The following is a 27,200-nucleotide window of genomic DNA, read 5'->3' as shown; positions in this document are numbered from 1 at the left end:
AAATCGCGAAGAAACTGCTTGATTCTGGAACTCCCCGGAATGCTTAGTAGCATTCTGGCGGCCGCATTCTGAATAGTCTGCAGCTTTTTTATCTGGTAGCGGGGAAGGCCAAATGTAGAGAGAATTTGCATAATCAAGCCGCGACAGGACGAGAGCGTGGGTCACCATTTCTTTAGCCGCTTTAGGCAGTAGTAGCAGAAATTTCTTGAGGAGTTTCAGTGTGCCGAAGCACACTCCTGAAGTTTATCGATCTGAGTAAAAAATCGGATGTCCTCACCAAACCATACCCCCAGGTTTTTAACTGGGCTACCCATGGTTTTAGGCATGGGGAAGCCCTCGGGCCACAGGTCATCCCTGAAGTTCGGCGGAAAGGTCCTGTAGAGGAGGACCTCAGACTTCTCCTCATTACATTTAAGTTGGGCCCGCGCTAACTAATTAAAAACTTCGGTCATGCAGTTTCTAGCTGATTCCACAGATACCTCATCTTTTTTCCATGTTACTACCCAACTACCCAGACCCAACATGTCGCTTCTTTGGGCAATTCAATTCAAATATCCCATGGTCCCATTGGGCAAGCCACAGAATGCTCTGTGAAGGGCGATCTATTTCAGATTTTTTCCCTCAATCATTTTGTACAGGTATGTCTGTCTAGACGCACTGAATGTGCACCACAGGATATCTACATGGGTTAGGACACCTGCACCAGAGATGTTTCTAGGCTGGCTAAGAATTTCATTAATTTAAATGTTACTGTATGGCAAATGCGGTGGGTGCTAACATTTAAGTGAAAAAGTCTGCGAAAGACCCAAATGCTGCAAAGAAGCCAGCTTGCATTTTATAAGTAGAGCTATGAGTTTCAGGAATTTACGTCACAGAACAGATGATGTAATTTAATCAAAATCATAGGCTTGTGGATGTGACACTACCCAACCAATGATATTACAGGAAGTGACATGGTGTCTCAGTCAGATGATGAGCCATTTTATTTTGTTTATCTTGTGTGCAAATTCTATTTACTTTTATTATTTGGTATTTATTTTTTATAACACACGCAACCATACACTAAACATCAACCCCCCCCGATAAAAAAACATACCCATCTAAAACAACACACCTAAAAACTACGACCTAGGAAAATATTTAACACACACTAATCTACACTATCCTTAAATAACTACCACTAATAAACAAATGAGGAAAGTAAATAGCCTGAGGGAGAGTCAGATTTGCACACTGATGCACTGTATTGCTTCCTGTAACGTGAGCATGATAGCACGCAGGCTTGACAGCTCACCCTCAATGGCTGCCTTTCGAATTTTGAGCTCCTGGAGGTCTTTTAGGGCAAGTCTATGGCCAGTCCTGCTTGCACCAAATGGGCAGGTGATGGCCCTGGAATGGCCTGAGGTACTATCGTCAGCTGTTGGGCACCTTCCTGTAGTGGGTTGGCCTTTGAATGTCCCTGTTAATCTCGCCTGCCTGCGTTCCATGTTCCAGCCGCCTTTCCTTGTTCATACAGGGGCCCCATCTTCATGTACGCCTTTGTGACATGATGGATGTGGCGATAGCGCTCCAGTCTTTTGCAGTGATCCTCTGCCTCTTCTGCTGTCATGTTGTTGGTAGTATTGGGATCCCTTAAGGTCCCCACTTCACCCCAGGTGTATGGTGCAGGTCCAGCATGACAAACCTTCTGCCTTAACCCCTTCGCCGCGGCACAAATTTTGCCGCGGCGCTGGGGGGGTTTGGGGGCAGCGTGGCGCTGCCATGCTTGTGACGGAACCACTCCGTCATGAGCCACGGGCGCGCTGTGCTCATGACGGAGTGGTTCCGTCACGACTCCGCCCACTCGCGCTAATCGCCTGCACAGGCGGGGAATCAGCGCCGCATGGGCGGAGCGGCCGCCAACGGCCGCAGCATGACGGAACCACTCTGTCATGAGCACACGGCGCCCGTGGCTCATGACGGAGTGGTTCCGTCATGAGCAGGGAAGGGGTTAAACCTCCCTTTATTTTCATTGGAACCCATGACATTCCACTGAACTTGAGCAGTACATTGTTGCAATGGTTGCGACTTAGAAGATAGGTGGACTATTGTCCCAAGAATTCTTGTTCTGGATACTCTTATCAGAGAATTCAGAAGTTGTGGTTGTCTGTTACGGCCTTTCTCCAGAGCCAAGTCCATGTCTATTGAACATATTTGTGAGGATTGGCAAATGGCGGCTGTATGTGTCTGCACAGTTGAATATTAGATGTAACAAGTGATGAGTTCTTTTGGTGAGATCCATTGCCAGATCTATGAAGCTAGTCAGGCTGTACTTACTTAAGAGAGTTCAGCCTTGTCATTTTGTATGTTGTGTGACTGGATGCCCCGAACAGGAGGGTTATCTACAGTATAGGCCATCGCACTAATCCAATGAGAAAACGGAATCAATATATCCACACATAAGTGTTCCAGAGAGGAGTGGATCTATACATTTTTCCCTAAAACAATTTGCTTAAAACACAGTTCTGCTGAATCTTTCTTTAGCAACTTTAAACATCTACACTCAAGTTAGACTTCACTGTAATTGTGCAATGAGGACTAGGACTGGGAGCAGTTAAATGTTCAGGTGTGTCTTAAACATGTTTGGCTTCAGGAGGTTCTGGATAGGGCTATGACAAAATGGCACTTAAACCTCAGTAAGGTACCAAAAAATGCTGGTGTAGCTTCTTTCTTTTTTTTTTTTTGCATCTTTTATATAGCGCAAACTTGACCCAAAGGTATTGGAGCGCTGTACATGAGCACCGTATTTACATTACATATTCAGGCACGGGGAGATTAAGTGATTTGCCCAGAATCACAGGATGTGGAAGCGACCCCGAGGCTCGAATCCTGGTTTTCAGCACCTAAGTCGGCAGTCTAGCCGACGGACCACATCCTCTCCCCTACGAGCTTGGTTTACCGATACCCCTTTATTATTAAGTAGGAAGTAGCAATGTGGCCCTTTAATTTTCTAATATTCAGTCTCATATTCACTCATTTTCTTGGATCAGACTGGATACAGACTCACCTACAAATTCTCAGTAGTCTGGTACCAGTCAAAGGGGATGGGCTGCAGACATTCACATGCCAGGCTCACTTGATGAACATGGGTGGCTGGTGAAATGTGTTTGTGCATCTAGGATAGGGCAGTGGGTAGGTTCCAGTGCATTAGTAGAGCAGCATTCTAGTTCCTCTGTCATACTAAAGCCAATCTATGACGCACGTAACCAAAACAGATAGCATGTCAAGGAACTGGTGCAGTGCCACTTGATCCAAAGCCAATTCTGGCTTTACCCTAACCTCTAAGATGACGCAGAGAACCATAATATCAAAATAACCTGAAAAAGGGAATAGGAGAGTGGGAGAGAGGGGAACACTGATCCAGAGTTGCAGATGGTATGCATCAGAGCCCAAAGTCTAGGAACAGAGATTATTTTAAGACACAGACCGTACTTCTTCATAGAGAGCGAGAGAAACTCACAATCATTGTAACAATTAGAGTGTACCAAGTAGCAACAGTTAGGCGTCAGTTAGATATTCAAAGAGTAACACATATGCTTCCTTATAGGTAGGCTTTCTCGAGCCTGAGGAAGACCAGTAAACCACATTGATCTCAGAGGAAGAAGAGTCAAGCCTGGAATAAAGCACAGTCGGCAAAAATGAGGAAGCACAGGACCTGAACCGGTCAGGAACATGTGAGAATCCAAAAAGGAAGTAAACAAATTGAAGGGAACACAAAAGCCGGGTGTGAAGTATAACACAAGCACTGAATGTTGCCAGGAACTGACCAAAGGGAATCTTCACTCTTTATGCTTTTACTGCCCAAGATGCCCGGAAGTGAGCAAACAAAGTGAAAGCATTATACTGGATGCTAGTGAATAAATACCCTTACTCTTTTCCCTCCCATACGTCTAGGCCCAATCTGGCACCTGGAAGCTCCAACTCATTATACAGAGTTTTCCCACATATAGGATGGCATGAACAATGTTTTGCTGCTGGAACAATATGTGATGAAGAGGAAGCAATTGTGTTATGTCTCAGTAGATGTTTTTATCTGCTTTTGAACTTGTTGCCCTCCCTACTTCATAGAAGAAAATGCAGAGGTGGAGAGTGCCAGTTGGATTACTGTCCATGGTAAGGGACATTAATACTGAGAGTAGGGTAAACATTAAGATGAAGTCCAGAGGAGACCTCAAGGCTCAATCGAGGAATCAATACTGCCAATGAGGATAGGCATGGGTGAATATTGATACCCCTTCTTGTCAAGATTTTTATCACTGACTTACATGGTGGATTGACATCTATTTGAATCTGTCCACCTAGATTATTTAATTGTGAGTGGCCCATACTAATTTAAGCAGATGATCTGGCCCTATACATTTTACTCCAGTAGGACTGCACATGACAATGAATAAAGTGGAGGAGTAGTCTAATTGCATTTTTGGAGTACACAATTTTACAAAAACTACACAGTGGTCATGTGAAGGGGATGCATCTTTGAATAGAAAAACCTCAATTTTTTTAGGACACGTTATACCTTGACAGGACACTGTTTAATGTCTGCTTTTCAAGTGGCATGTTGTTTCTAAATTCCAAAACTCCTACTAGCCCATGGAGTAAGTCTTGACTGCCTAATCATGCTACTATTGGATAACCAATTGCAAAAAGATAATAACTTGCCTATCTGATTACAGAGGACAGTGGTAAACAACAAGACAAATAATTACTATTGCCAGGTAACTGCTGGCTACACCAGGACCAAGACAAAGACCTCCCAACCAACACTATGCAACTCAATCCAATATTCTGTAAAAAGCGGTCTTACTGAAAATACAAGGCCCAGTCATTTCAGCACAAGGCAACAAACCAGTGCAGTCATGTTTCTTCCTCATCAAGTCTCCTTAGTGAGGTCCACATCCAGTGGTGCTGGAACAATTTCCAGAGTTTGGGTGCTGCTGTCAATATTACTGCGGCAACTAATGATGGAAGGCGTGCTGAATGAATCAAACATTCACCCCAGTCAAGAGATCTGGGTTAAATCCATTGTTCTTTCTCTGTGCCACTGGATTCAAGCTAGCTTGGCTGATGAGGGGTGCTACAGCGACACTGGTCCCAGGAGGCTTGTTTCTGGTTCAAGGTGAACCTTGATTGGCAGTTCGGGCAGGACTGTGGCATGGTGAACAAAAGTACAAAAGAACAATTAATTTAATCCAGATCTCGTGACTGGGGGTGAATGTTTGATTTGTTCTGCATTCCGTCCATTATTTGTGTGTCTTTTTCTTTCTCGCCCTAAGTGCGCCGAGTATGCCCAGACATGGGTCCTGGGTTCACTGTGCCACCAGATTCAAGCTAGCCTGGCTGCCGAGGGGTGATACCCCAAAACCGGTCCCAGAATGCATATTTCCAGTCCAGGGAGGACCTGGCTTGGCAGTTCGGCTGGACTGTTTCAATGAAGTGCAGGGTCAAGACTGATTTGCATATGGCTGGGTCCAAACTGGGGTGGTTTGGTGGGCAAAAAGCAATGGATTAAACCCAGATCTGTGACTGGGGGTGAATGTTTGCATTGTTCAGCATTCCCTCCATCATTGTATTTAAAAATTTGTTTCAATCACGCTTCAGAATTTCAGAAAGCATTTAATTTTTTTTGCTTTCATAACTGCTCATATATTTTGGAATATTTGTACAGTTAATGCAAAGGTATTTAAAATGTAGTGCGTCTTAGAAAAAGTAACATCCTGCAGCCTTTCCTTTCACAGCAGCAAGACTGTCAAATAGTTCATTTCACAAACTCTTCACACTTTGCAGTCAGAGAAGGAAAACACAAATTTCCATGTTAGAAGAATAAGCAGCAATTTGTCCAAATACAGAGTCTGACATTTTATCTCTTTCTCTGAAGCATAGTGAATGTGATTAGATAAATACACAATTTGCAGGCATCTCTATTCGTTATTCACCTTGGAACTTTAGCATGGTTATTTTTAGGGGTCCTGAGCACCCTTAATTCCAGTGCCTATGCCCATATCTCACACATGCCAACAATCCCGATTTAGGGTTGGGAGTCACAATTTTTCAGAACACAAATTGCTGTCAATTTAACTTTTCTTCTGCCTAAAACGTCCTCCACTGCAATGCAAGTTAATGGAGAAATTACATTCCCTTGATTTATTTCATTAAAATCTCCCTTTAGTGTTCTTAAATGTTGGTATCCCTGACATCTGCACATAATCATCTTTATCCTTCTGGGCCATTCCATTATTACCCTCCGTGTAGCCTAAGCTCAAAGGCTATTTTCTTGCTCTGTAATTTTTGTTCCTACTTAAAAAGACTATGCACTGACGAATTTATGTTTATTTGGACGTTTACTGGATGCAATGCAGTCCTAGTCACAGTTGACATTTGTACTGTTGACAATCTGATCAGGGACATGCACCACCCTACACAAACATCTCTTCCGCTTACACCAAGGCATATGCAGTTAACTCTGTACACAAAACTTCCTAAAGCACCAAGATAACAAAGGTATACGTTTCCCAGAATACACAAATAGACATACACACATGCAAACACACATGCATTTGAAATGTGGTAGCATATCTCTCCAGGGTACCTGTAGATAATATTTAATTTGTCTAATTTTGCCAGCTCAACACTCCTGTATCTAGAATGACAATTATCAGACATGGGGAACTTCTGATCTTACTTTTCACTTCCATGATCAAAGAAGCTGAGATCAGTCCCAAATGCGTCTAGTAGTTCCTGCAGGGTTGCGAGGAGCTGGGTTAACCCAGGTGATAGCATGATCTTACTTTCTTTGCTGTTTATGAAGGTCATATGTTGAGAGGGGCATTGGCCACGGTGCTGGTCTACTCATGGTATAGCCCACTACATTTAGAAATAGTATATCCCAGTATTTTGCCCAATGGCTCAGGGAGACTAGTTAGGCTTGTTTTCATATAATCAGTCACTTGCATCGCAGAGTGCAGACACCTACTGCCCATACCTGCATGTCTATATATAAACCATATTCTTCATAACCTATGAAGTAGTAAAAATATATTTCACAGTGTAACCGAAAATAGTAATACACTGTACCACACTTTGCCTCATGTATGTTTTTTCAGCCTTGAGAAAACCCTAAAGCCACTTCGCTTTCTAAGGGCGAAACACATGTTGGCTAAATCCTTAGAGAAACACTAGGAACACAAGAAGCTGCAGGCAACAATAAACTATCTCTGAGTACTGCACAAATTATTAATTTGACACTAGGTGTCTTCACTACAATTGATATGTTGACAGGGTTTCATCAAATCCAGCTAAAACTATGTGGCAATTTTCAGACATCAGGACAGAAGAACTTTGTAAAATAAACATGTTTTTAGCTTTGTTTTCAGCATTGTTTTGTGGATGGAAATGTCACAGTCTTGAGTGTCAATAGCACTGTGCCTTCTTCTAATTCCTTAGTGGCAGACTCTTTGGACTGTGTGACGGAGGAGAATATGGCAACACAGGTGGTTATCGATGGGGATGGAAGCAGCTCATGGAGCTGTGAAATTGACAGTGATTCCTCACATAATCATCGAGATGAGTTACCCATTGATGAAAGCAGCTTTTCAAGGACCAAAGTAAGTGGAAAGATGTTCTACTGATTTTTTGTAACTTTTGAGTTGATTGATTTCCCATTGGCTGGACTATGGAAATGCGTTGTAACAGGCAGCTTTAAATCATGGAGGCCGATTTACCAAATTTGAGATGTAGCAGCTGTGAAATCAGACATACTTTAGCCATTTAGGATATCAAAAGGGTGACCAATGAGTTCCACGGCCTCCTACTTGCTGCTGAGGTACTTGGTGAAGGACAAAGAGCGTTCCTGTTGTTTTATTCATGAGGGCTAAAAGGATAGGTTGCAAGGGCAGTGCCCAATGGTACTAATGAGCAATTAACAAAAATTTCTGTCCTAGATGTGATATCTGGTTTGTCCCGCAGATAGATGAGAGGTCTGGGCATAAAGGTGAGCACTCACAGGATTAGAAAGTGAGGAATGGTTACATTTAATTTGCACGACTGTATGCCATGTGAGCTGCAAACTTCATCAAAGATTTAACCTAAATGAAACCCTTCATCACAATCGTCTCCCATTGACTGCCATTTTTGAAAGTCAAATTTTTTTTTTTGGTACTTATTATTACTATTTTTATTGTTTTGTTTTTGTTGTTAATAACAATACTAATACTACTAAAAATACAAATATTAATAATATATTGCCACCGAAGTTGCCTGAATAATGATCATTCAAACCCCATACCTCATCATACTTAAGTGATCAGGGCCTTCAACGTGATTGGGACCAGAGAACTCCCCTAAACCCTTTCCATTCTTACATGCATAAAGAACAAGTTGCTATTTGCCTCACTACTGGCTCACAGACACCACTTTGTCCAAATGGAATCCTTCTGGACCTCCATCCTTTACCCAGGGCATGCCAAATCCCTCAGACCTCTTTCCTTTCTCCCATGATTGTCAACCTTTACAGTGAGCACCTTAAGGTTCTCTTGCCACCCAAGACATCAGTAGACACCAGTATTCCAATGAGATCAGCTGTACCTAAAAGTGCCACCTAGAAGGATCATTTTCAGCCTAATATCATGCCTCTCCATCATACATACATGATTGAGAACATTGTACTATATGTTTAACCTAGGATGACATTGGAATACATATCCGATTCTCTCACACCGCATGCCAAATGCCTTGCCTTCCACGTCTGGAGCCCCCTCTCATTTCAAACCGGGGACTCCAAAAAGACATAAGCACCTTGATTCCAGCTCGGTCTCTTTTTCAACCTAACCTTATTGACACCAGTAATTGACAATGGTAAAAGTCATTTTGTATCTCATGTAGGCTAGAATAATACTCTACTGACAGCCTGCCAGAAACATCTTACTAGTACGTCAAGGCACTACTCCAATCAGTTTTAAGTCTGATTAATGTTATATTCAAGTTCCACTACCACTTCAACTTTATCCTGCTCAAGCTTTCACTGCTTCATACCCATGATTTATTGATTAAATATTTGTATGACATGTAGCTACTCAGGAACAGTGAATCCTGGCACGGTTAGACTGGACAGGCAGAAACGCAAACTATCTAAAGTTTTGAGAAAAGCTAGGTTTTCAGCTGTTCATGACCGGCTTCATCATCCAGAAAGCCATGTTAGTAAACAGTCCTGCAAGATATGCCCAAAAATGTAATATGTTCTGGGGAAATCACACCCAATCCGTATCCAGGCTCAAATTCCAAAAATCCCAAAAGGTTAGGAACCAAAGGAAAACCTTTTCCATATGGCGACAATAGCACTCTATAACCACATCTACTGGACCATCAGGCTCACCTGCAATCTCTAGCCCGTTTAATGAACCAAAAACACTTCTTGTCATGCACTAGCTGCCATCACATAAATTATACTTTGAACCCCTTTCTAATAATGATTCTGTACAACTGTAGTTATTACTAGGGGTGATAGAATATTGGACCACAATTTACCTATAGGCTCTGATGTAGAGATTGGTGGTAATTGATTAGTTCTACGGTTTGTGGAAGAAGATCCCAATCTAAAGGTGGCGGATTTTCCACAAATGGAGAAACCGTTGCTGGAATTTCATCCATCACAGGGATAGAACCACAGGTATAATTCTGCCATAGGATTCTTAATTGGCGTAGAATCCTCCAATGGAGTATTCACCACTTCCTCCTCAAATCATACGATTTTCCATTGTCTCCATTAGTTCATCAGTTTAAGATTATCCTCAAATAAATACTAACAAAATATCTTTAAAAAAATGTATCCACCCTGAGAGATGCAGCTTATAACATGCTGGATTTTTCGGTGTATTTTGGCCCAATTTATCAATAATCATTAAAAATGTATCATAGGCGAGTAAACTCAGGCTCCTCTTTTTGTATTATTTTGACAAGCATTTTGTTTTTTTGCTGAGAAATTTGATGTAAATTTCACATTTTCCTTTTTTGTTTATGTATGTGATCTCCATGCTCCCCTTGCCTTAACCTAACCTTTACCCATTTTCTCTTTATAAGTTTTGCTTAATGGTTGGGCGATCCCCTTCCTTACTTCCCCTTAAAGTTACTCTGCATTTTCTCCTACCCTCTGGCCTGGTATTGGACAACAAGCATGGGGGACACATATGTTTTGAAATATCTTATGTTTTAAAGGCACTTGCAGAGTTCCTTGTGGGAGCAGCAATTTTCAGGAAACAATAAAAATGTCAAGTTAACTGATGATTAATGTACGCAATGGAGAGACATCAGAGTTTTGTCCAGGGACAGTTTTGATACATTATAAAGCAGAGCAAAGGATGAATACGTCTGCTGCAAAGGATGTTACCCATGCAGATCACAGAACTGTATTTATCAGTGGTTACTGCTTTTGTCACAGAGATCCTTTTGTTATATGCAGTTCATAAATCACAATCCTAATGTCAGGTTCCCCACGAGTTACCTGTTACAAGTGGAGATATCTCGCAGAGACGGCAGGAGCTAACGCCCCCACTCCCACCCTATCCCACTCTGGCTGTGTTACAAACTAGGACAAGGATGGGAGCCGGGATGGTAGCCAATTAAGATAGATGCGGATCACGAGGAATGGTGAATGTCCCTCTGTGTGGGTGGACAGGGAACCCCAACTGTAGAGGAAGACAAGCAAATGGTTACTACCGCATATCAGATCGGGACCATTCATACCATGCACACATGTGGAAGGCCACTCACCTCCGTGACTCCTCCAGAGAGTAAGCTACCAGACTGCTTCCGCTGGTTCAGCAAGCGCTCCAGCGCTATAGGTAAAACGGAAATAAGGACTCCTCCAACTTGTCACACTGGTGACTGTTGAGGAATAGAAGCACGTCCGTGCTATGTAAATAAGGGTAAATAAGGAGGTACCAATCCACACCACGCTGACCAAGAGTTCCGGATCGACAATGATGCAACTGGTCTGAAGTGTTGTCTGTAGGTGCGTTAGCACGGAAATAAGGAAGGAGCACTTCAGCGCGAGTATATTGTGGCAAGGCGCATCGGCGCAGTAGGAATGTGGCAAGGCGCTTCAGCGTGGTTTCCCTGTGACCAGCGCTTCAGCGCGGGTTCAATTGTGGCAAGGCGCTTCAGGCGTGGTGTCAAAGTTGGCAGGCGCTTCAGGCGTGGTGTCAAAGTCGGCAGGCGCTTCAGCGCAGTAGAAATGTGGCAAGGCGCTTCAGCTCGAGTTCTAGTTCGCAGGCGTTTCAGCGCGAGTTCAATGTTGCAGGGACAGCGCAACTTCACAGGTTGCGGGTGCCTCAGCGTGGCGACGAAGCTCCAACGGGCGGCAGCGCCGCGGACCTGCTGAGTACTAGCAGTGGAGACGGTGCACGGCAAGGTTTGAGTCCGGGAGACTGAGCTTCACAAGTATCAGGGTCTCAAAGGTAGCGAGGGCAAGGTCTTTAATCCGAAGCGCCGGCCGGGAGAAAAGCCGCCGCTGATAAGCGGTTTCCCCCGGAAGCGCTGGTGACACTCCGCTGACTTCTGGAACGACTAGACCGCTCCCGCTCAACCCGGAAGTGAGGATGTCGCTCCACAAGCCTATGTTCGTGGAACAGCAGGCAAGAGAGCCGCGAAACCTGACACCTAATATAGCACAGTAAGCTCTGAACTGCCATCATCAAAGAACTGCATGCAAACTCAATGGCATAGGTTAAAATGTAATTTTTTCCCTCAGTGTTTTATTATCCCAATGTTGTTAGAAAAGGTGTGTTTGCTTAAAAATAGATTCTTACTAGTAGAGTCAATCTCAGCTACCGCGTTGTTTTCAATCCAGAGTTTGTGCTTCTCCAGACGAAAGCACTCTTAAAACATATGCAGTACGTGTGACATGTGAGTCCTACACTCAGGGGCGGCTGGTGCATAGGGGCGAATGGGGCGTTGCCCCACCAGCCTCCGGACGGACGAGGATCGGGGTCGGAGCGGAGGAAGACAAGACACTAAGACAGACTCCTTGAAACAGTGTTAGCACTGCAGTGCAGCCCAGCCTTGTTGTACAAACACACACACACCCTGCGCATGACGTGTGGTGGACGTTCGTTCGATTTCAATATCGCCCAAGTCACGCATGTGCAGAGTGTGTCTGTGAGGCAGTGGTGAGGGCAAGCAGGCGCTACCTGAAGCAGCTGGTTTTCCAGGACTTCGGTCGGATTTTCGGCTCGCCCTGATCTGACGTAGTCACGTAGCTAGCTCAGAGAACATTCTTCTAGTTCTAAGATCCCGCCTCCTCCCCTGACTGGCTGACGTTGATACAGAGTCACCCTATGGCCACAGGCACCAGCCACTCGCGAAGGCGCCAAAGCGGCGGCGGACCCCGGCACAGGAAGGAACACATAGCAGATGCGGCGCGGACCCGGCGGTCAGGTAAGTGTCCCCGTTTTTTTTATTAACTGTATTTTTAACCCCACCCTCCCCTCGCCACCCCCCCTGCCTCACGCTACCCCCCCTGCACATATTGCGAGCCTCGATTGGTGAAATCGTGAAAACCGTAAAAACACACCGCGCCAAATATAGCACTCAAACGCTTTAATAATTGAGAGGAACGATTCACTATGGCATGTTCGAGATGAAAACAAGACTGAGTATAACAAGCTGATAAGATAACGTGGCTGCAAAAAAACTACAACCATTCATTCAACTCATGTATGGAGACGAGACGGCTTTGCATAGGGCGCCGGGCGATGCATTATTATCTCAGTGTCAGAGATCTGAGTGACTGACCCCAGAGAGATGTGAGGAACAGCCACGAACGAGTGCAGGCGGAAAGGTCAGCGCCGCGGTAATGAGTGAATATTAATAATGAAGGCTCGCATCCCTGACCCTGAGTGATGTTCCGGAATTTCCGGTCATCATGTAACTGTGTTCGGTCTTCTTGTTATGGCTGCCTTGACAGTGCGGTCGGGTTCAGTCAGAGCTGAAGACTTACGACTTGTAGCAGCACATCCACATACTGCCCGCTCTTTCATATACCGCAGCACTACCAATATGCTCAGTCGGTCATCACAAACACAGCACTGATGGCTTCTCTCAAACTGTGCAGCTTAGCACTGTCATGCCTTGATCATACCTGTCCGCCATATCCACCAAACCTCCGATGAGTGGGAAACTGCCTTTACTAGGCGTCGCCGCTTCTATCTGCTTCTACTTCAATTCAAGCACTTTCTGAAAGGTGTCGGTATATTAGAATGTGAGCGGATTGTATGGGAGACACTGACACATGTAGCTCCATTTGAAAGTTATCTCGACTCATAGGCCAATATTTTATTGGGCTCGAAAATCCTTTATTAGGCGCCAACAGGTGCTTGCACTTGAATCGAGATTTACAAGAAAAGCGAAAGTACAAAACGTTTTCTAAAGCATAAATGTATCAAAATAATGCCTGGTGAAAACTGTACAAGGAAACGCCACACCAATGCAAGACAACCTCTGTTGTGCTCTATGGCTTGTGGTATTGAAGCTATAACTTCAGAGTTTGTAAACGTTTCTTTAAACTTTGCTGGTAATATGACAATCTCTTTGTGGTCGTGCGAGAGACCCAATATTTCTGTGTTGCACGTCTTCAGGAAATTAGAAGGAATTAAATGACTTCCCTCACAAAAGTGTCGTCTGCTCTGACTCTGGCACTTAGCACGCGAGCCCTCCATCGCATGGAAACCACGCTAACACCACCACGTTGTCTGTAGCCAACAGCGTGCCATTGCGCTCTATTTGAGGAAGATTCCTTATAGACCAGCAATAAGCTATGTTTTCATCAGCACAGTTCTCCTTTGCAATATTCTATGTGTGCCCCCCGAAATTTGAATGTCTGAGAGCAAACACTGTTTTCCCATCTAAAGAAAATCTGAAAAAGATGTATTGGGAATGGGTTTACAAGTTGGAAACCACCCAAGGCCTTTCTACACATTTAACATCCCGCTTTCTTGATCTAAAAGCTCATCCCCAGTTAGAGAAATACTGGGACATTATTGAAAAAACTTCTGACCGCAAGTTATACTTTCAGTTGCGTGTGGGAACACTACCCGTTGCGGAATTCACTTCCAGATGGAGGAGGCAAGGCATTAATAATGATAAATGTTATAGATGTGTTGAAGTATGTGAGAACATTGGACATGTATTATTCTTTTGTCCAATGTACGTGGTACCCCGGAAAAAATGGCTACAACCTATTTGTAAGCTCTTGGGTACCAGAAGATATGCTATTGCCCTTCGCATTCTGTGCACAGATCCTGCTCCCCCAATATGTATAGCAGTGGCTAAGTTTCTGGGGTGGGCTTGGAGTATAAGAACAAAAGCTCTGAGGTAAATCGTCAATTTTCCCCCCCGTGAAATAGCATAGTAAATATCTCTTGCAGTAACTACCTCAGGTATACAGCTAAAGTACCGGGTCAATAAAGTTACGTCTAGCAGCCGCCTGTATATTATAAGTTGATATGGGCTGGCCTCATTTTCATGTCTTACTATTATTTACCTTTTTTAAAAAAAAGTAACCAAGCTTGACGGCTATTTACATATTTAATTGTAATTTTAATATTTTAGATAATTTATATGTATTTATATGTAATGTTTGTAAATGTGCTTTTATGACTTAATTGCCGAATAAAGCTAATTGGATTGAATTGAATGTCTGAGGGTTCATGGACAAACATGGTGATGGAGTGAGAAAAGAGACTACAAAACTTGACAGGGTATAATTAAATTAGTAATTTGTAAGTTTTGTAGTCTCTTTTGGACGGCTCAGCTTAGTATCTAGATAGTATCTAAATATAAACTGAAATAAATGCATTCTCTGCTGCATGGTAGTTTGGTCTGGGGGCCCAGAGTCTGGTGCAGTTGCTGCTATGTCCGTGTCTGTACTCAGAAATGCATTGTATCTCGAAGTCTGTTATGAAGCTCTGTGGTTATACTGAATAAGCAGATACCTATGTTATATGACATCTCTTTATTAATGTAATAACTGCACTTTCACAATTGCTTTATTTGACCTCCCTGCTTTCTCAAATTTGCTTGAAAATACACCATTTGTCCACTCTTTTTTTCAAAATTTTCTTTGGGTGGAATCCCCCAAACCCCCCTTAGGTTGTTCCGGCTCACTACGCTCGCTCACTACGGTGCAGTATGAGAATGATTTTACGCCCCACTGCTTTCAAATGTCACCAGCCGCCACTGCCTACACTGTGTAGTCATAATAGTCTTATGTAACATTTCCTATAAACTGATTTACACATGTATGATTCATTATCTGTATAATGTGTGTGTGATAAGAAGTGGTCAGATACCGTACACTGGTATGATTAGCACTATAAAACAAATCAAATACATTGGAGGGAGGGGCTATGGTGAGATGAGGGGCACTGATGGCAGGATAGTAGTGAGGGAATCTGTGGAAAAGGAGGTGTTTGGGGGGGCACCAACAAAGATTGTTGCACCAGGTGCCACCCGTGCTAAAGTCGGCCCTCCCTAACTTTAACTTTACCCTAAAAAAGCTGGGCAATGGACGATTACTGGATTTGTTTCTCTAGTACATTGTGATGCATGTGACATTTCTTAGAACATGCACTATCTGAATGACCCTGTGTACTGAAAATTGGTTCACGTCTGTCTTGTGCTGACAAACTTTTTTGTAGTGTAAAAGCTTCCACCATCAAGGGCATTTTGTATGCTATGTGTGCAGCAAGATCTTCCCGCTCCAGCGCATGCTGACCCGTCATCTGAAGTGCCACAGCTCCATCAAGAAGCATGTCTGCAAATACTGTGGCAAAGGATTTAATGACACATTTGATCTGAAGAGGCACATGAGGACTCACACAGGTATGATACTTGTACTGCACAGCCAATACAAAGTACACGCCAACACGAGTAGTGGCTGGTGAACATTTAGAGGTGCAGGGCTCAAATACCTTCCTGAAATGGGATAGAGCAAGCCTAACCTTGGTTAGTAGGGCTCGGGTGATTATTCCCCCAGTATCCGAGGTCATTTGGAGACAATGGGGACAAATAGTGCATTTTACAGAATATTTTTCATTTAAATTTGTAAAAGGAATAGGCCCTGAATGGCACTTTAAAAAGACACTTATAAGGCATTAACAATTTCAGCTTAGTTTGTGGGGAGGGAATGGATGGAGTAAGCGAAGACATAGTTTGTGGTATAATGTGTAGTTCAGAGGACGCAGTCTTTGCCACATATAAAAAAAAAAGATTAAACCTTTACATTTCTTATGTGACAAAATAAACCAAAATGGTTGAATCTTGTTTGTGACCGGCACACACAGTTTATGATTGGTGAATAATTTCAAGGGGCACATTGTGACTCTATCTCTGGGCATTTACACATCTTTGCTACTACAGGAAAATACCAATCATTTACAAGATTTTGCAATTTTATTGGCCTCCAGTTAAGACTGCTTCTGTAATATGCTGCTTTTAAAACATTATGCAAAAAATGTATACAATGTGCCATTGAGCTCAATAATAAGAATGTCCTGGGGCAGGGGGATTTGCTAAAGCCCATCTAGGAAAGGTTGATTCCAGTTGTTTGCAGGAATGTACAGGTGCTGCTGTGGAGTAGAGAGGGGTTGAACATATCCTGCTGACAAAGCAAGCTCCCATTCACAAGGGCTCCCAGGCATTTACATTCTTTTACTGCTAAGCACCTCTGAGAAGGCGAATATCAGGACCTCATTCAGCAGACAATAGGAGTAGGGACTGGAGGGCGTGTGCGAACCTATTAATTGGAATTGCAGATCCTGAGGTCTTCATCCAATCTCCCAGGACAGCTACATGTCCTATAAGGCTTGGCACCTTTGCAAAGCTCATGCTTGTTCCTGTCGATCTTACAGGAGTGCCCACATCTCATAGGCCAATGTGCCATGTTCTTTATTGTCACACTTACTCAAGTTAAACTGTTTGACAATGGGCCAATTAGCCTGACAATTACATTTAAATGGGAATTTTGATGTTTATTTATCATCCTTGGAGAAGGCTATATGTATGTACCCAAGCCTTTACTTGTATTTTACAAATAGCTTGCTGCTACATTCTTGCAGTTTAGTAACAATGTTATTATGAGTTATTATTAGACAATTCAGTAATGCTTCTATTCTTCACCCTAGAAGACTGACAGGATGAAGAAAGATTTGAACCAATGACTTTTGGGTTGCCATTAGTTTGTCACGTTTAATACATTAACGACTAAGCTACCATGCCAGGTATATAAGCTGGCCAGATATACAAACAATTGAGTGGATTACAACTGAGGGTACAGCTTCAGAGCTCTATCTAGTTGGCAATTCTGTCTATAATCTGGGAAAAAGCTCAGGCGGTTAATGGACTTGCCAGTTCTGCACAGATCTGCCTAGAAATAAATGGTCATAGGTTTCAATCTTAATATATCTGAGGGGTTTCATGTGCCCGTGGCCGAGCACTGCATGTAATCTCCTGTGCACATGTTCAAAACCATTATATAATACATTACCCACTGGATTCCTGTTTTTATAGAGATCATTTGCAAAATGCAGGTTACCAGTTCTTGTCCTGGTACACAGTTTAGTGGGTTACACATTTGCTGTAAACCTCTATAGATAAGGAGCAGGATATACATGTAGGGCCATATGAACAAAACCTTTTTTGAGGGCCCAACTGGCCCGATCGGCAGAATCGGGGCATTTGCTGCTGCAAATTTTTTTTTTAAATGTACAAAAGCCAAATTGTGATTCGGTAACCTGTTACCAAATCGGAATGTGAGCTTGCGATCAGTATTTGGAAGGGGTGTGTTAAGGGTCTCCCTTCCTGATACTGATTCGCAGTGGTATGCATGCAATTTTCGCAACCACATTACGGTTGCAAAACATACATTTTTTTTACTAACACCTCAGCAGAGGTGATAACCATTCACAAATGGGAAGGGATCCTCAAGGGACCTCCTTCCCTTTGTGAATGTTGATACTAATATTTTTTAAGAGCAAGCATTGGTCCCACAGATCACTGCTTTCTCCTAAAAAATGTGACTTAAACTTAAATTTTTTTCTCTTTAAACGCATCCCATTTTATTTGAAGGAAAGGGCCTGCAGTTAAAAAAACATTGTTTTCTTTAAAAACACTAACAACGGGGAGGAGCCTAGCGCTTGACCAAGATGGCCGCGTGAGCTTAGAGCTCCCGAGACCCTCGCGCCCTCCGTCGACTATCCTGTCTCTAATCCTGATGGTATGCATGGCACCGTGTTGCTGAGTTGTCAGGGAGGCGATTGATGCTACCCGCGGTCGGATCGCCCATCGGGAACCGGACTTACGACTGGCGGAAGATTGCGGCCTAACTCCCGGGGATGCCAGGGGCTAGAGTTGGCAGGATGCCCGACTCCTAGTTGATCAACAACGGCCTGGCGAGGTGTGAACTGTCGGACGGAGGTCCTCGCTCTTTCACTTTCGATTTCGTTCCCTTTGTCTGCCCGGACACTGTAGAGCTCTGGCTGGCTTTATTACCCCAAGGACGCTCGGCGGGCTACTCTGGCAGCACAAGGCAGACCTGCTCACTCCTTACTCCTCTCTCTGAGAGGGAACAGTCTTAACTGCACTGGACTGCCTGGAGTCCATTATGTCGGGCAAAGCAGAAGGGGATCGGCTGAAGACTAAGTCCACCAGGCGGGGAACGTATTCCCAAGTCAACAGTATGGACCGCTACGCCCTCCTGAAAGCATCGCCGAGTGGATCGAGCCAGGCGCCGGATGCCCAGAAGGAGGACTCGCCTGGGACACCGGAGCTCTCCCTACAGGACGTCATGGGCGCGCTCGACGGGATGCAGACCTCGATGGGGAGACAGTTCGAGGCCCTGGCGCATAAGGTGGATGCCATCCTGGTGGATGTCAATCTGATCCGCTCGGACCTGGGCAAGACGAACGAACGCGTTAAGAACCTGGACCACAAGACCACGGGCCTCGCTGATGAAGTTGCGGATTTGCAGACCGAGGTTCGGAAACTGAGGGCCGAGAGTGACCTCGCCGCCCGCCGGCTGGAGGACTTCGAGAGCCGGGCCAGGCGCAACAACGTGCGCGTCATCGGGGTCCCGGAGTCCTCGGATGAGGCTTCGGCGGACCTGCTTGTGGAGGATTTGGTCCTCAATCATTTGAAGCCTAAGGGCCTTGGAAAGTTTTTTGCGGTGGAAAGGGCCCATAGGGTGCCGGGCGGGCGGCCCAAGGCGGGTGCCCCGCCGCGGCCGATTGTCGCCCGGCTCTTCCATTTTCGAGATCGGGACGCTATCCTGCAAGCTTCGAGGGTGACGGGCCCAGTCCCCTTCCAGAATGCGTCGGTGAATTTTTATCCGGACTTCACCCAGCAGGTGCAGAGACAGAGACAGAGCTTCCTGGGGGTGAAGCGGAGACTTCGGGAACTGGATCTGAAGTATGCCATGCTTTTCCCTGCCAAACTACGGGTGGTGCATGAAGATCGGACATTCTTTTTTGACTCTCCTGTTATGGCCGACGAATGGCTGGACGCTTTGCCCCGGCGACGGACGGGGGACGACACAGCCGAGCATGGAGACAGTGGCCGGGATGGACAGGGCTGATATCTCAGAGCCGGCCTGTCTTGATTTGACCATACTTGGAGATTTGAACAGAGTGCAGTAACTGTGGAGGGTTGCGGGAGGACGAGGGGTGCTCTTTTCCTCCCTTAGGGTACTTTTTGTAGATTTTTTGTTTTTGTAGGGCGACAGGCACACTGCAAGTTGGGGGGCTTTGTAAGCTGCAGCAGGGGTGCAGGGTGGGGGGAGTTTTGGGGCTTTTGAGTTTGTTGTTGGGGGGTTTATTTCCGCAAGGCATGATGATTATCCTCAGGGCTGTTCCATGGTGGCTCCTCGGGTGTGGGGTGGGCCTCTTTCCGTTTGAGGATGGGGGGTAGAGGCTTAAGTGTTATAAGCTGGAATGTTAATGGTTTGGGGGATCGCATCAAGAGGGGGATTGTTTTGCAATTTTTGAAACGCTCAATGCCAGATGTTGTCCTGCTGCAGGAGACGCATCTCATAGGTAATACGTGCTACGCCTTGAATAGGAAGGGGTATAAATTCATTGCACACTCGGGATTCTCTTCTGGGTCCAGGGGTGTGGGCATCCTCGTTAGAGCATCGTTGCCTTTTGAGGTGGACTCCACCATTGTTGACGATAGGGGGAGGTTTGTGGCGGTGGCGGGGCGGTGGGAAGGAAGGACTTTGGTTTTGGTTTCGGTTTATGTCCCGCCGGCCCTGCAGGCCTCCACATTTGCTGAACTGGGCAGGGCTTTGCTGACTCTCCCGGGGGGAACGCTGGTAGTGGGAGGGGATTTCAACGCTGTGGGCTCCGGACTGTTGGATGGATACCCGCCCAGGGACACAGGGGGGGCTCAGAAATGGCTTCCAGACTTCCTGGATACGTTTGGCCTGATAGACTGCTGGAGGCTCCGGCACCCCACGCAGAGTCAATACACGTTTCACTCCGGGGCGCATGGTAGCCTCTCCAGGATTGATTACCTGCTCACTCTGGCCGCACATGCCTCGTTGATATCCGAGGCGAGGCACATGGCACGCGGTATCTCTGACCACTCGCCAGTGTGGATCCGGCTGGATCTAGGTCGGGAGGGAGGAGGGAGGGTGGCCCCCATCAACCCATGGTATTTCCGAGACCCCAAGATGCGCAGCGCCCTGGTAAAGAAGGTAGATAATTACTTTAAGGACAATCTGGGAACCGTGGACTCGGCGGTGTCGCTGTGGGAAGCTTTTAAGACCGTGCTTCGGGGGGAAGCCCTCTCCCTGGTGGTGGCTGCCAAGAATCGGAGGGATGGCGAGGTGCGGCAGGTGGAGGAGGAGATCGCGGCCCTTGAGGGGGATATGGAGGAGGAGGTTACAGAGTCCTCGCTGCATGAGCTTTGCTTGAAACAGGTGGAGTATAGGGACCTGGTGACGAACGCCGCTAAGACCCTCAGTAGGGAACAACAGGGCCGCCTATATGACGTGGGTGATAAGGCAGGGAAACTCCTGGCGTGGTTGGACAGGAAAGAACGGGTCAATAGAGTGGTGCCAGAGTTGACGGGAGAGTGGGGAGAGGCGATTGTGGACCCTGAGGGGATTGTGAATTGTTTCGCGGAGTATTTTCGTAGGGTTTATTCCTCTGTGTCGGACAGGCCGCCCGAGGACTCGTCTGATCTCCTCCGTGATATCGAGTTGCCCTGCCTCTCTGACATAGATAGGGACGATTTGGATGGTGATATAACGGTGGACGAGGTGGCGGGGGCGATTCGCGCGTTAAACTCGGGTAAGGCCTCTGGTCCGAATGGACTGCCGATCGACCTGTACAAACTGTTCCCGGATAGGGTCGCCCCTCACCTGCGCGCCATGTTTTTGGAGGCGTGGGGGGATGGGATCCTTCCGTTGGATCAGCGGCTGGCGTCGATCGTGGTCATACATAAAGAGGGTAAACCCCGAGATAGGTGCGCCTCATATCGGCCCATCTCACTCCTCAACGCTGAGCCGAAAATTCTGGCCAAACTCCTGGCTACCCGTTTGATTAGGGTGCTTGGCGATTTGGTCCACCCGGATCAATCTGGCTTCATCCCGCATCGAAACACAGCATTAAACCTTAGGCGTCTTCATGGCGTCATCGCCAGGGCGGGCACGCTGCGTGAACCGGCTATTGTGGCATCTCTTGATGCCACGATGGCCTTTGACACGGTGGAGTGGGCATACTTATGGGCCGTGCTGGCCAAGTTTGGTTTCGGTCGCGGTTTTGTGAGTTGGGTTCGGTTGCTGTACGAGGGGCCACTAGCGAATGTTGTGGTGAATGGTCGGGCATCAACTCTGTTTCAGCTTGGTAGGGGTACTCGGCAGGGTTGCCCCCTGTCGCCTCTGTTGTTCGCCCTCGCCCTTGAACCGTTGGCTGCGTGGATACGTTGGCATCCGGATATACGGGGCCTTCGGTGGTCGCCTGATCACGAGGACCGTATTTCGCTTTATGCCGATGATATCCCGCTGTATCTTGCCTCACCTAAGAAGTCACTTATAGTGGTCTGTGACGTACTCGCATCGTTCGGTAGGAACTCGGGGCTTGTGATTAATTGGGGCAAATCGTACTTGTACGTTCTTAGTGGCGAGGTCCCACCGATCCCTAGAACATGCTCGATACAGGTGGCCCAGCAGGGTTTCGTGTATTTGGGGATTTTTATATCCATGGATCCTGCTGTGCGCTATGAGAGGAATCTGCTCCCCCCCTTGGCACGCTTGAGGCGAGATGTTGAAGGTTGGCGGAGGCTGCCGCTCTCCCTTGTTGGGCGTGCGGCCCTGTTCAAAATGATGTCTCTTCCCCGCTTCCTCTACGCCCTCCAGAACACCTTGGACTGGGTACCGGCCAAATACTTTTGAGAGGTCGAAGGCCTCCAACGGACGTTGCTGTGGGATGGGCGGCCGCGAATAGCTATTTCAAAGTTGACGCTCCCATGGTACGATGGGGGCATTGCGCTCCCCGACATCCGACGGTACTATTGGGCCACGCAGCTGAGCGCGATCAACCATGGGTTTTATGGCCCTGCCCTCAGCCCTGGGTATGCCATGGATAGGTGGCTGCTGCGTGGCGGCAACTACTACAGGGCGTTGTATTCGCGGTCCTTAGACTCGTCCCTCACGGGGCCCACAGGTGTGGCGGTGCGTGAATGGAAGATGGCGACTGACTCGTTGGGCTGGAAGGATAGGCTCACCCTCGCTACCCCATTGTTTGAATCGGAAAGATTGGGAAGACTCTGGCATACGAAGGGCTTTGATAAGTGGGACCTGATAGGGATATCCAAGGTGGGAGATGTGCTGCATAAGGGGAGGGTGAAGTCCTTCGAGGAGTTGCAGACTGAGTATGAGCTAGGGCCCTCAGAGTATTTCAGGTATATCCAGCTGCGTCACGCCCTCCGATCAGTCCTCGTGGAGGGTGAGAAGGTGCCGGAGTCCTCTCCCCTTGAGGACCGAGTCCTTGATGGTCACATGCCCGAGAGCACGATCTCGCTCATATATAAGAAGTTGATTAACGTCCGGGCAGATTTGCTTTTGGGGCTGAGAGAACAGTGGACTAGGGATGGCCTTGAGTTGGATAATGAGGACTGGCAGTCAGCGGTTTCTTCGCCTAAGGAGGTTGCGATCCCGTCGCGTCTGAGGCTGGTGCAGCTTAAAATACTGCACCGGGTGTATGTGACGGGGCCACGGCTGGTCCACATGGGATTCTCGGAGGATGGACTGTGCAGACGGGGATGTGGTATGGTGGGTACTTTCCTGCACATCTTTTGGGAATGTGGTGTCATTGTGGAGTTCTGGAGGAGAGTCCATGCAGTTATGGGGGAGGTGACGGGCACTGCGGTACAGCCGGAGGCGCGGTGTTGCCTCCTGAACGTCTGGGGGCCCACTGACCTCGATGAGGCGCAGACCCAATGGGTGACTCTGGGTAACATGGTAGCTAAAAGGGATATCGCGCGATTGTGGGGCTCCTCGGGACCCCCTACACTGACCGCGTGGAAGGAGAACATGGACTGGAGCATGTTTAGGGAGAAGACGGTCTACTGCTCTAGAGGTCGCCCCCGGAAGTGGCATGCCATCTGGGGGCGGTGGAACCAATACAGGGGGGGAATATGTCTTGCCCCTGATCTGGAACCTCCCGAGGAACAGCTTTCCCCCTGACCTACTTTCCAGCACAGTTTGGTTTTAGGAACCGTTTTGGGCCTCTGCTGTCCCCCTTCTTCCTCCGTACACAGTCCTGTAACTAGTAGATGAGTGGGGTCCGGCCTCCCCTGGGGGCTTTCGCCATGGGCTTTCAATGTCCTTGCCTTGCTGGGGTTTGTTGTGAGTTTTTTCTGTGTTTACTTAAAATTGGACCTTTGCATTACTCTTTGAACTGTATTGGGGACACACCACTGTATCTAACTCTCTATGCTGCCGAACCTTCGGGCTGTCGGCTGAATAGCTGTGTCCTGAATTTTGAAATAAAGGTTTTCAAAAAAAACAAAAAAAAAAAAAAACACTAACAACATAGTGGTTTGCTGACTCCAGCAGGCCACCATTCCTGTGATGGCTGCAATTCCTAAAGGACCACAAATTGCAATCTGTCTAATTAATTTTCATGAGGTAGGTCTATATGCGATCCTATTAGGAATCTCTAAATGTAACTGATTGTGTTTCATACATTAGGAGTAGCAATTTCCCATATGCAATGCTCAAAAAGTTGCAATTAGGTAATCACTATTTAGAAAATCTGTACATATGGCCCTTTAATGTTTTCTAGTCAAGCTCCATAATTACGTCTCTTGAGGTGAATGATTCAAGTGCCAATGAGTTTGATTTTCACTTATTAAGTGCCAGCAAAAAATCAGTTTGTATTTTGTGCTGCATACGTGGTCATTATTGGCAAAATAATATAGAAACACCTGGATACACTAGGCATGTTATATTACATGGAACATACATGTTTATTTCCCTTCTTAAACTGAAGACAAAAATGTAATAGATCTTGCAGCAAGTCAGTGCTGCTTTTGCTCCTTGTTCTTCTGGTATCACCACACAAGGTTTTATTGAATTACTTTACAATTTTAACAGTGGTTAGATACTAGAACGCATTCATATTGGTTTATGTCTAAGGAAGATGATGGAAAGGGTGTATATTTGCAAACCCTTGCCATGGCCTGTTGATTTAAGTTGTGATCATCCAGGCTGGCTGAGCTTCAACAGGAATAAAGAAGTTTCCACCCCCAGTCAAAGGGAGGAGGATGTCACCTGCCACCTAATAATAAAGGAGCGAAATATACGTCTCCACAACAATAACAACCAAACTTGGATTTCAGTCAGGGAAAATGCAAAGCTTCACAAAGTGGATAGAATAAATACAGTTTTTATTTGAAAATATAAATACATAGATTTCAATCACTTTTCAAAAGACATTTCTTTTTTCTTTTATGTTCATATATTTTGGAGCAAGTCAACAAGAAAAAAGAAACAAACAGAACATAGATGTAAATAAATCATAAATGGAATCTACAATTTTTACCACAACTGATTAAATGGTAAAGTGAACCATAAATCATATCCCCACAAAAAGAGCTCTATACAATAAAATATACAAATACAAACACAAATATTTACATCAGTTATACCAATCAGACACTCCACATTCTCACATTCAACAAATGTAACTATTGTATAGACAGCAACATATAGATAAAAAGAGAAGACGGAGAACTAGAGCAGATATAGAGGGCATCTAACAGGTATTGCAATGGTATAAAGCCCACTAGTTCCAGTCTTGCACGGTGCCGACGCGCGTTTCGGTGCTAGGCTAACAAGTAGCCATCACCTTCCTCAGGGCACTGGATAGGAAAGAGCACTGAAGTGGGGAAAACCAAGAAACAAGCTGTCTTCCGCTTTGAAGGATTTCTGGAAACGGACGTCGGTTGCTTTCTCTTTGATACCGGGACGCGCATATAGTGGACGCCATCTCAGGGGGGGGAATACGATATTCCTCCTGGTTCTTGGGACTCGCCTGGCCATTTTTCCCTTGGTCGGAGTCCCCTTTATAGTGATATGGCTACATTATCTGTCTGATACTAGATTCCTGTTTTTTCCAGCACTACTATTTTGCAAAGGGCATCCTGATTCCAATTGGGTTGCGTGGAGCTTCGTACGCTTCATTGAGATGTTTAATTCCAGATCCTCTGCATTGTTTGATCTTCGTTATTCTGAATATATTTGCCATCTACTCCTGATTCACTATATGACACTATTGCAGATATTATTGCTGAGATCTAGAACGTCTATTTGATCTCTTTTCCCTTGGATACTTTAGTACTGGGAGCAGTCTCTTTCTCTACATTTTGTAGACTGTGGATACAGGTTTATCTTACATTCACCTGCAAGATTTTCCTTGTTTCTTGGTTTTCCCCACTTCAGTGCTCTTTCCTATCCAGTGCCCTGAGGAAGGTGATGGCTACTTGTTAGCCTAGCACCGAAACACGCGTCGGCACCGTGCAAGACTGGAACTAGTGGGCTTTATACCATTGCAATACCTGTTAGATGCCCTCTATATCTACTCTAGTTCTCCGTCTTCTCTTTTTATCTATATGTTACAGTCTTTACAATAGTTACATTTGTTGAATGTGAGAATGTGGATTGTCTGATTGGCATAACTGATGTAAATATTTGTGTTTGTATTTGTATATTTTATTGTATAGAGCTCTTTTTGTGGGGATATGATTTATGGTTCACTTTACCATTTAATCAGTTGTGGTAAAAATTGTAGATTCCATTTATGATTTATTTATATCTATGTTCTGTTTGTTTCTTTTTTCTTGTTGACTTGCTCCAATATATATGAACAAAAAAGAAAAAAGAAATGTCTTTTGAAAAGTGATTGAAATCTATGTATTTATATTTTCAAATAAAAACTGTATTTATTCCATCCACTTTGTGAAGCTTTGCATTTTCCCTGACTGAAATCCAAGTTTGGTTGTTATTGTTGTGGAGACGTATATTTCGCTCCTTAATTATTAGGTGGCAGGTGACATCCTCCTCCCTTTTCCTGAGGGTGGAATCTTCTTTATTTATGTTCCCGAGAGTCCCTGCCTATATCTTGTTTAACTCGGGGTCCCTTTGATTTTGGCTTTGAGCTTCAACAGGGTCTCAGGTCACATTTCTTTACAAGAGACAAAGCCATTACTGACTGCCTGTCAAGTTATGCAACTTTAGCTTTAGTATGATCTAAAATGTTGTGCTTCACATAGCAGGCACCTGACAAGTATGTGAGGGCCTCTGTGCATGTTATGTTATGACAACTAGACATAAAATATAACAATGAACATACGCCTAAAACAAGCCAGACTCATTAGCTTTGACAGCGTTTGCTGGCAGTATCAAATAAACGAGTAAAAACAATGATTTTGTTGTGAATAATTAGAACTTTAAAGGTTTTAATTCTGAAAATGTGAGTCTATGAATGAAACATTACTTAGTCTGTGGAAGAGGAAGTGGTTTTTGGAGTGTCCAAGTCACTCCTTTTCAACCCTTCACACCAATTTATTTTGCAGTCTCCCTGGAAGACACTTTCATACCCTATTGCTTAGAT

General features: G+C 45.4%; 1 protein-coding gene across 1 annotated transcript in view; it reads left to right on the top strand.

Annotated features, from left to right (window-relative positions):
* Positions 1-7,489: 7,489 nt before the first annotated feature.
* The window catches only part of LOC146798400 (putative transcription factor Ovo-like 1), a 40,031-nt gene continuing 20,320 nt past the window's right edge, over positions 7,490-27,200 (top strand). The window contains exons 1-2 of the mRNA XM_085627958.1: positions 7,490-7,640; positions 15,726-15,909. Of these exons, the coding sequence (XP_085484084.1) occupies positions 7,515-7,640; positions 15,726-15,909 (310 nt within the window). The 5' untranslated portion in view covers positions 7,490-7,514. The remainder of the gene's footprint in view (positions 7,641-15,725; positions 15,910-27,200) is intronic.

Source organism: Triturus cristatus, chromosome 9 (assembly GCF_964204655.1).
Source record: "Triturus cristatus chromosome 9, aTriCri1.1, whole genome shotgun sequence".
NCBI classification, from domain to species: Eukaryota; Metazoa; Chordata; class Amphibia; order Caudata; family Salamandridae; genus Triturus; species Triturus cristatus.
Note: the sequence above shows the minus strand (reverse complement) of the source record. Positions and strands in the feature narration are given on the sequence as shown.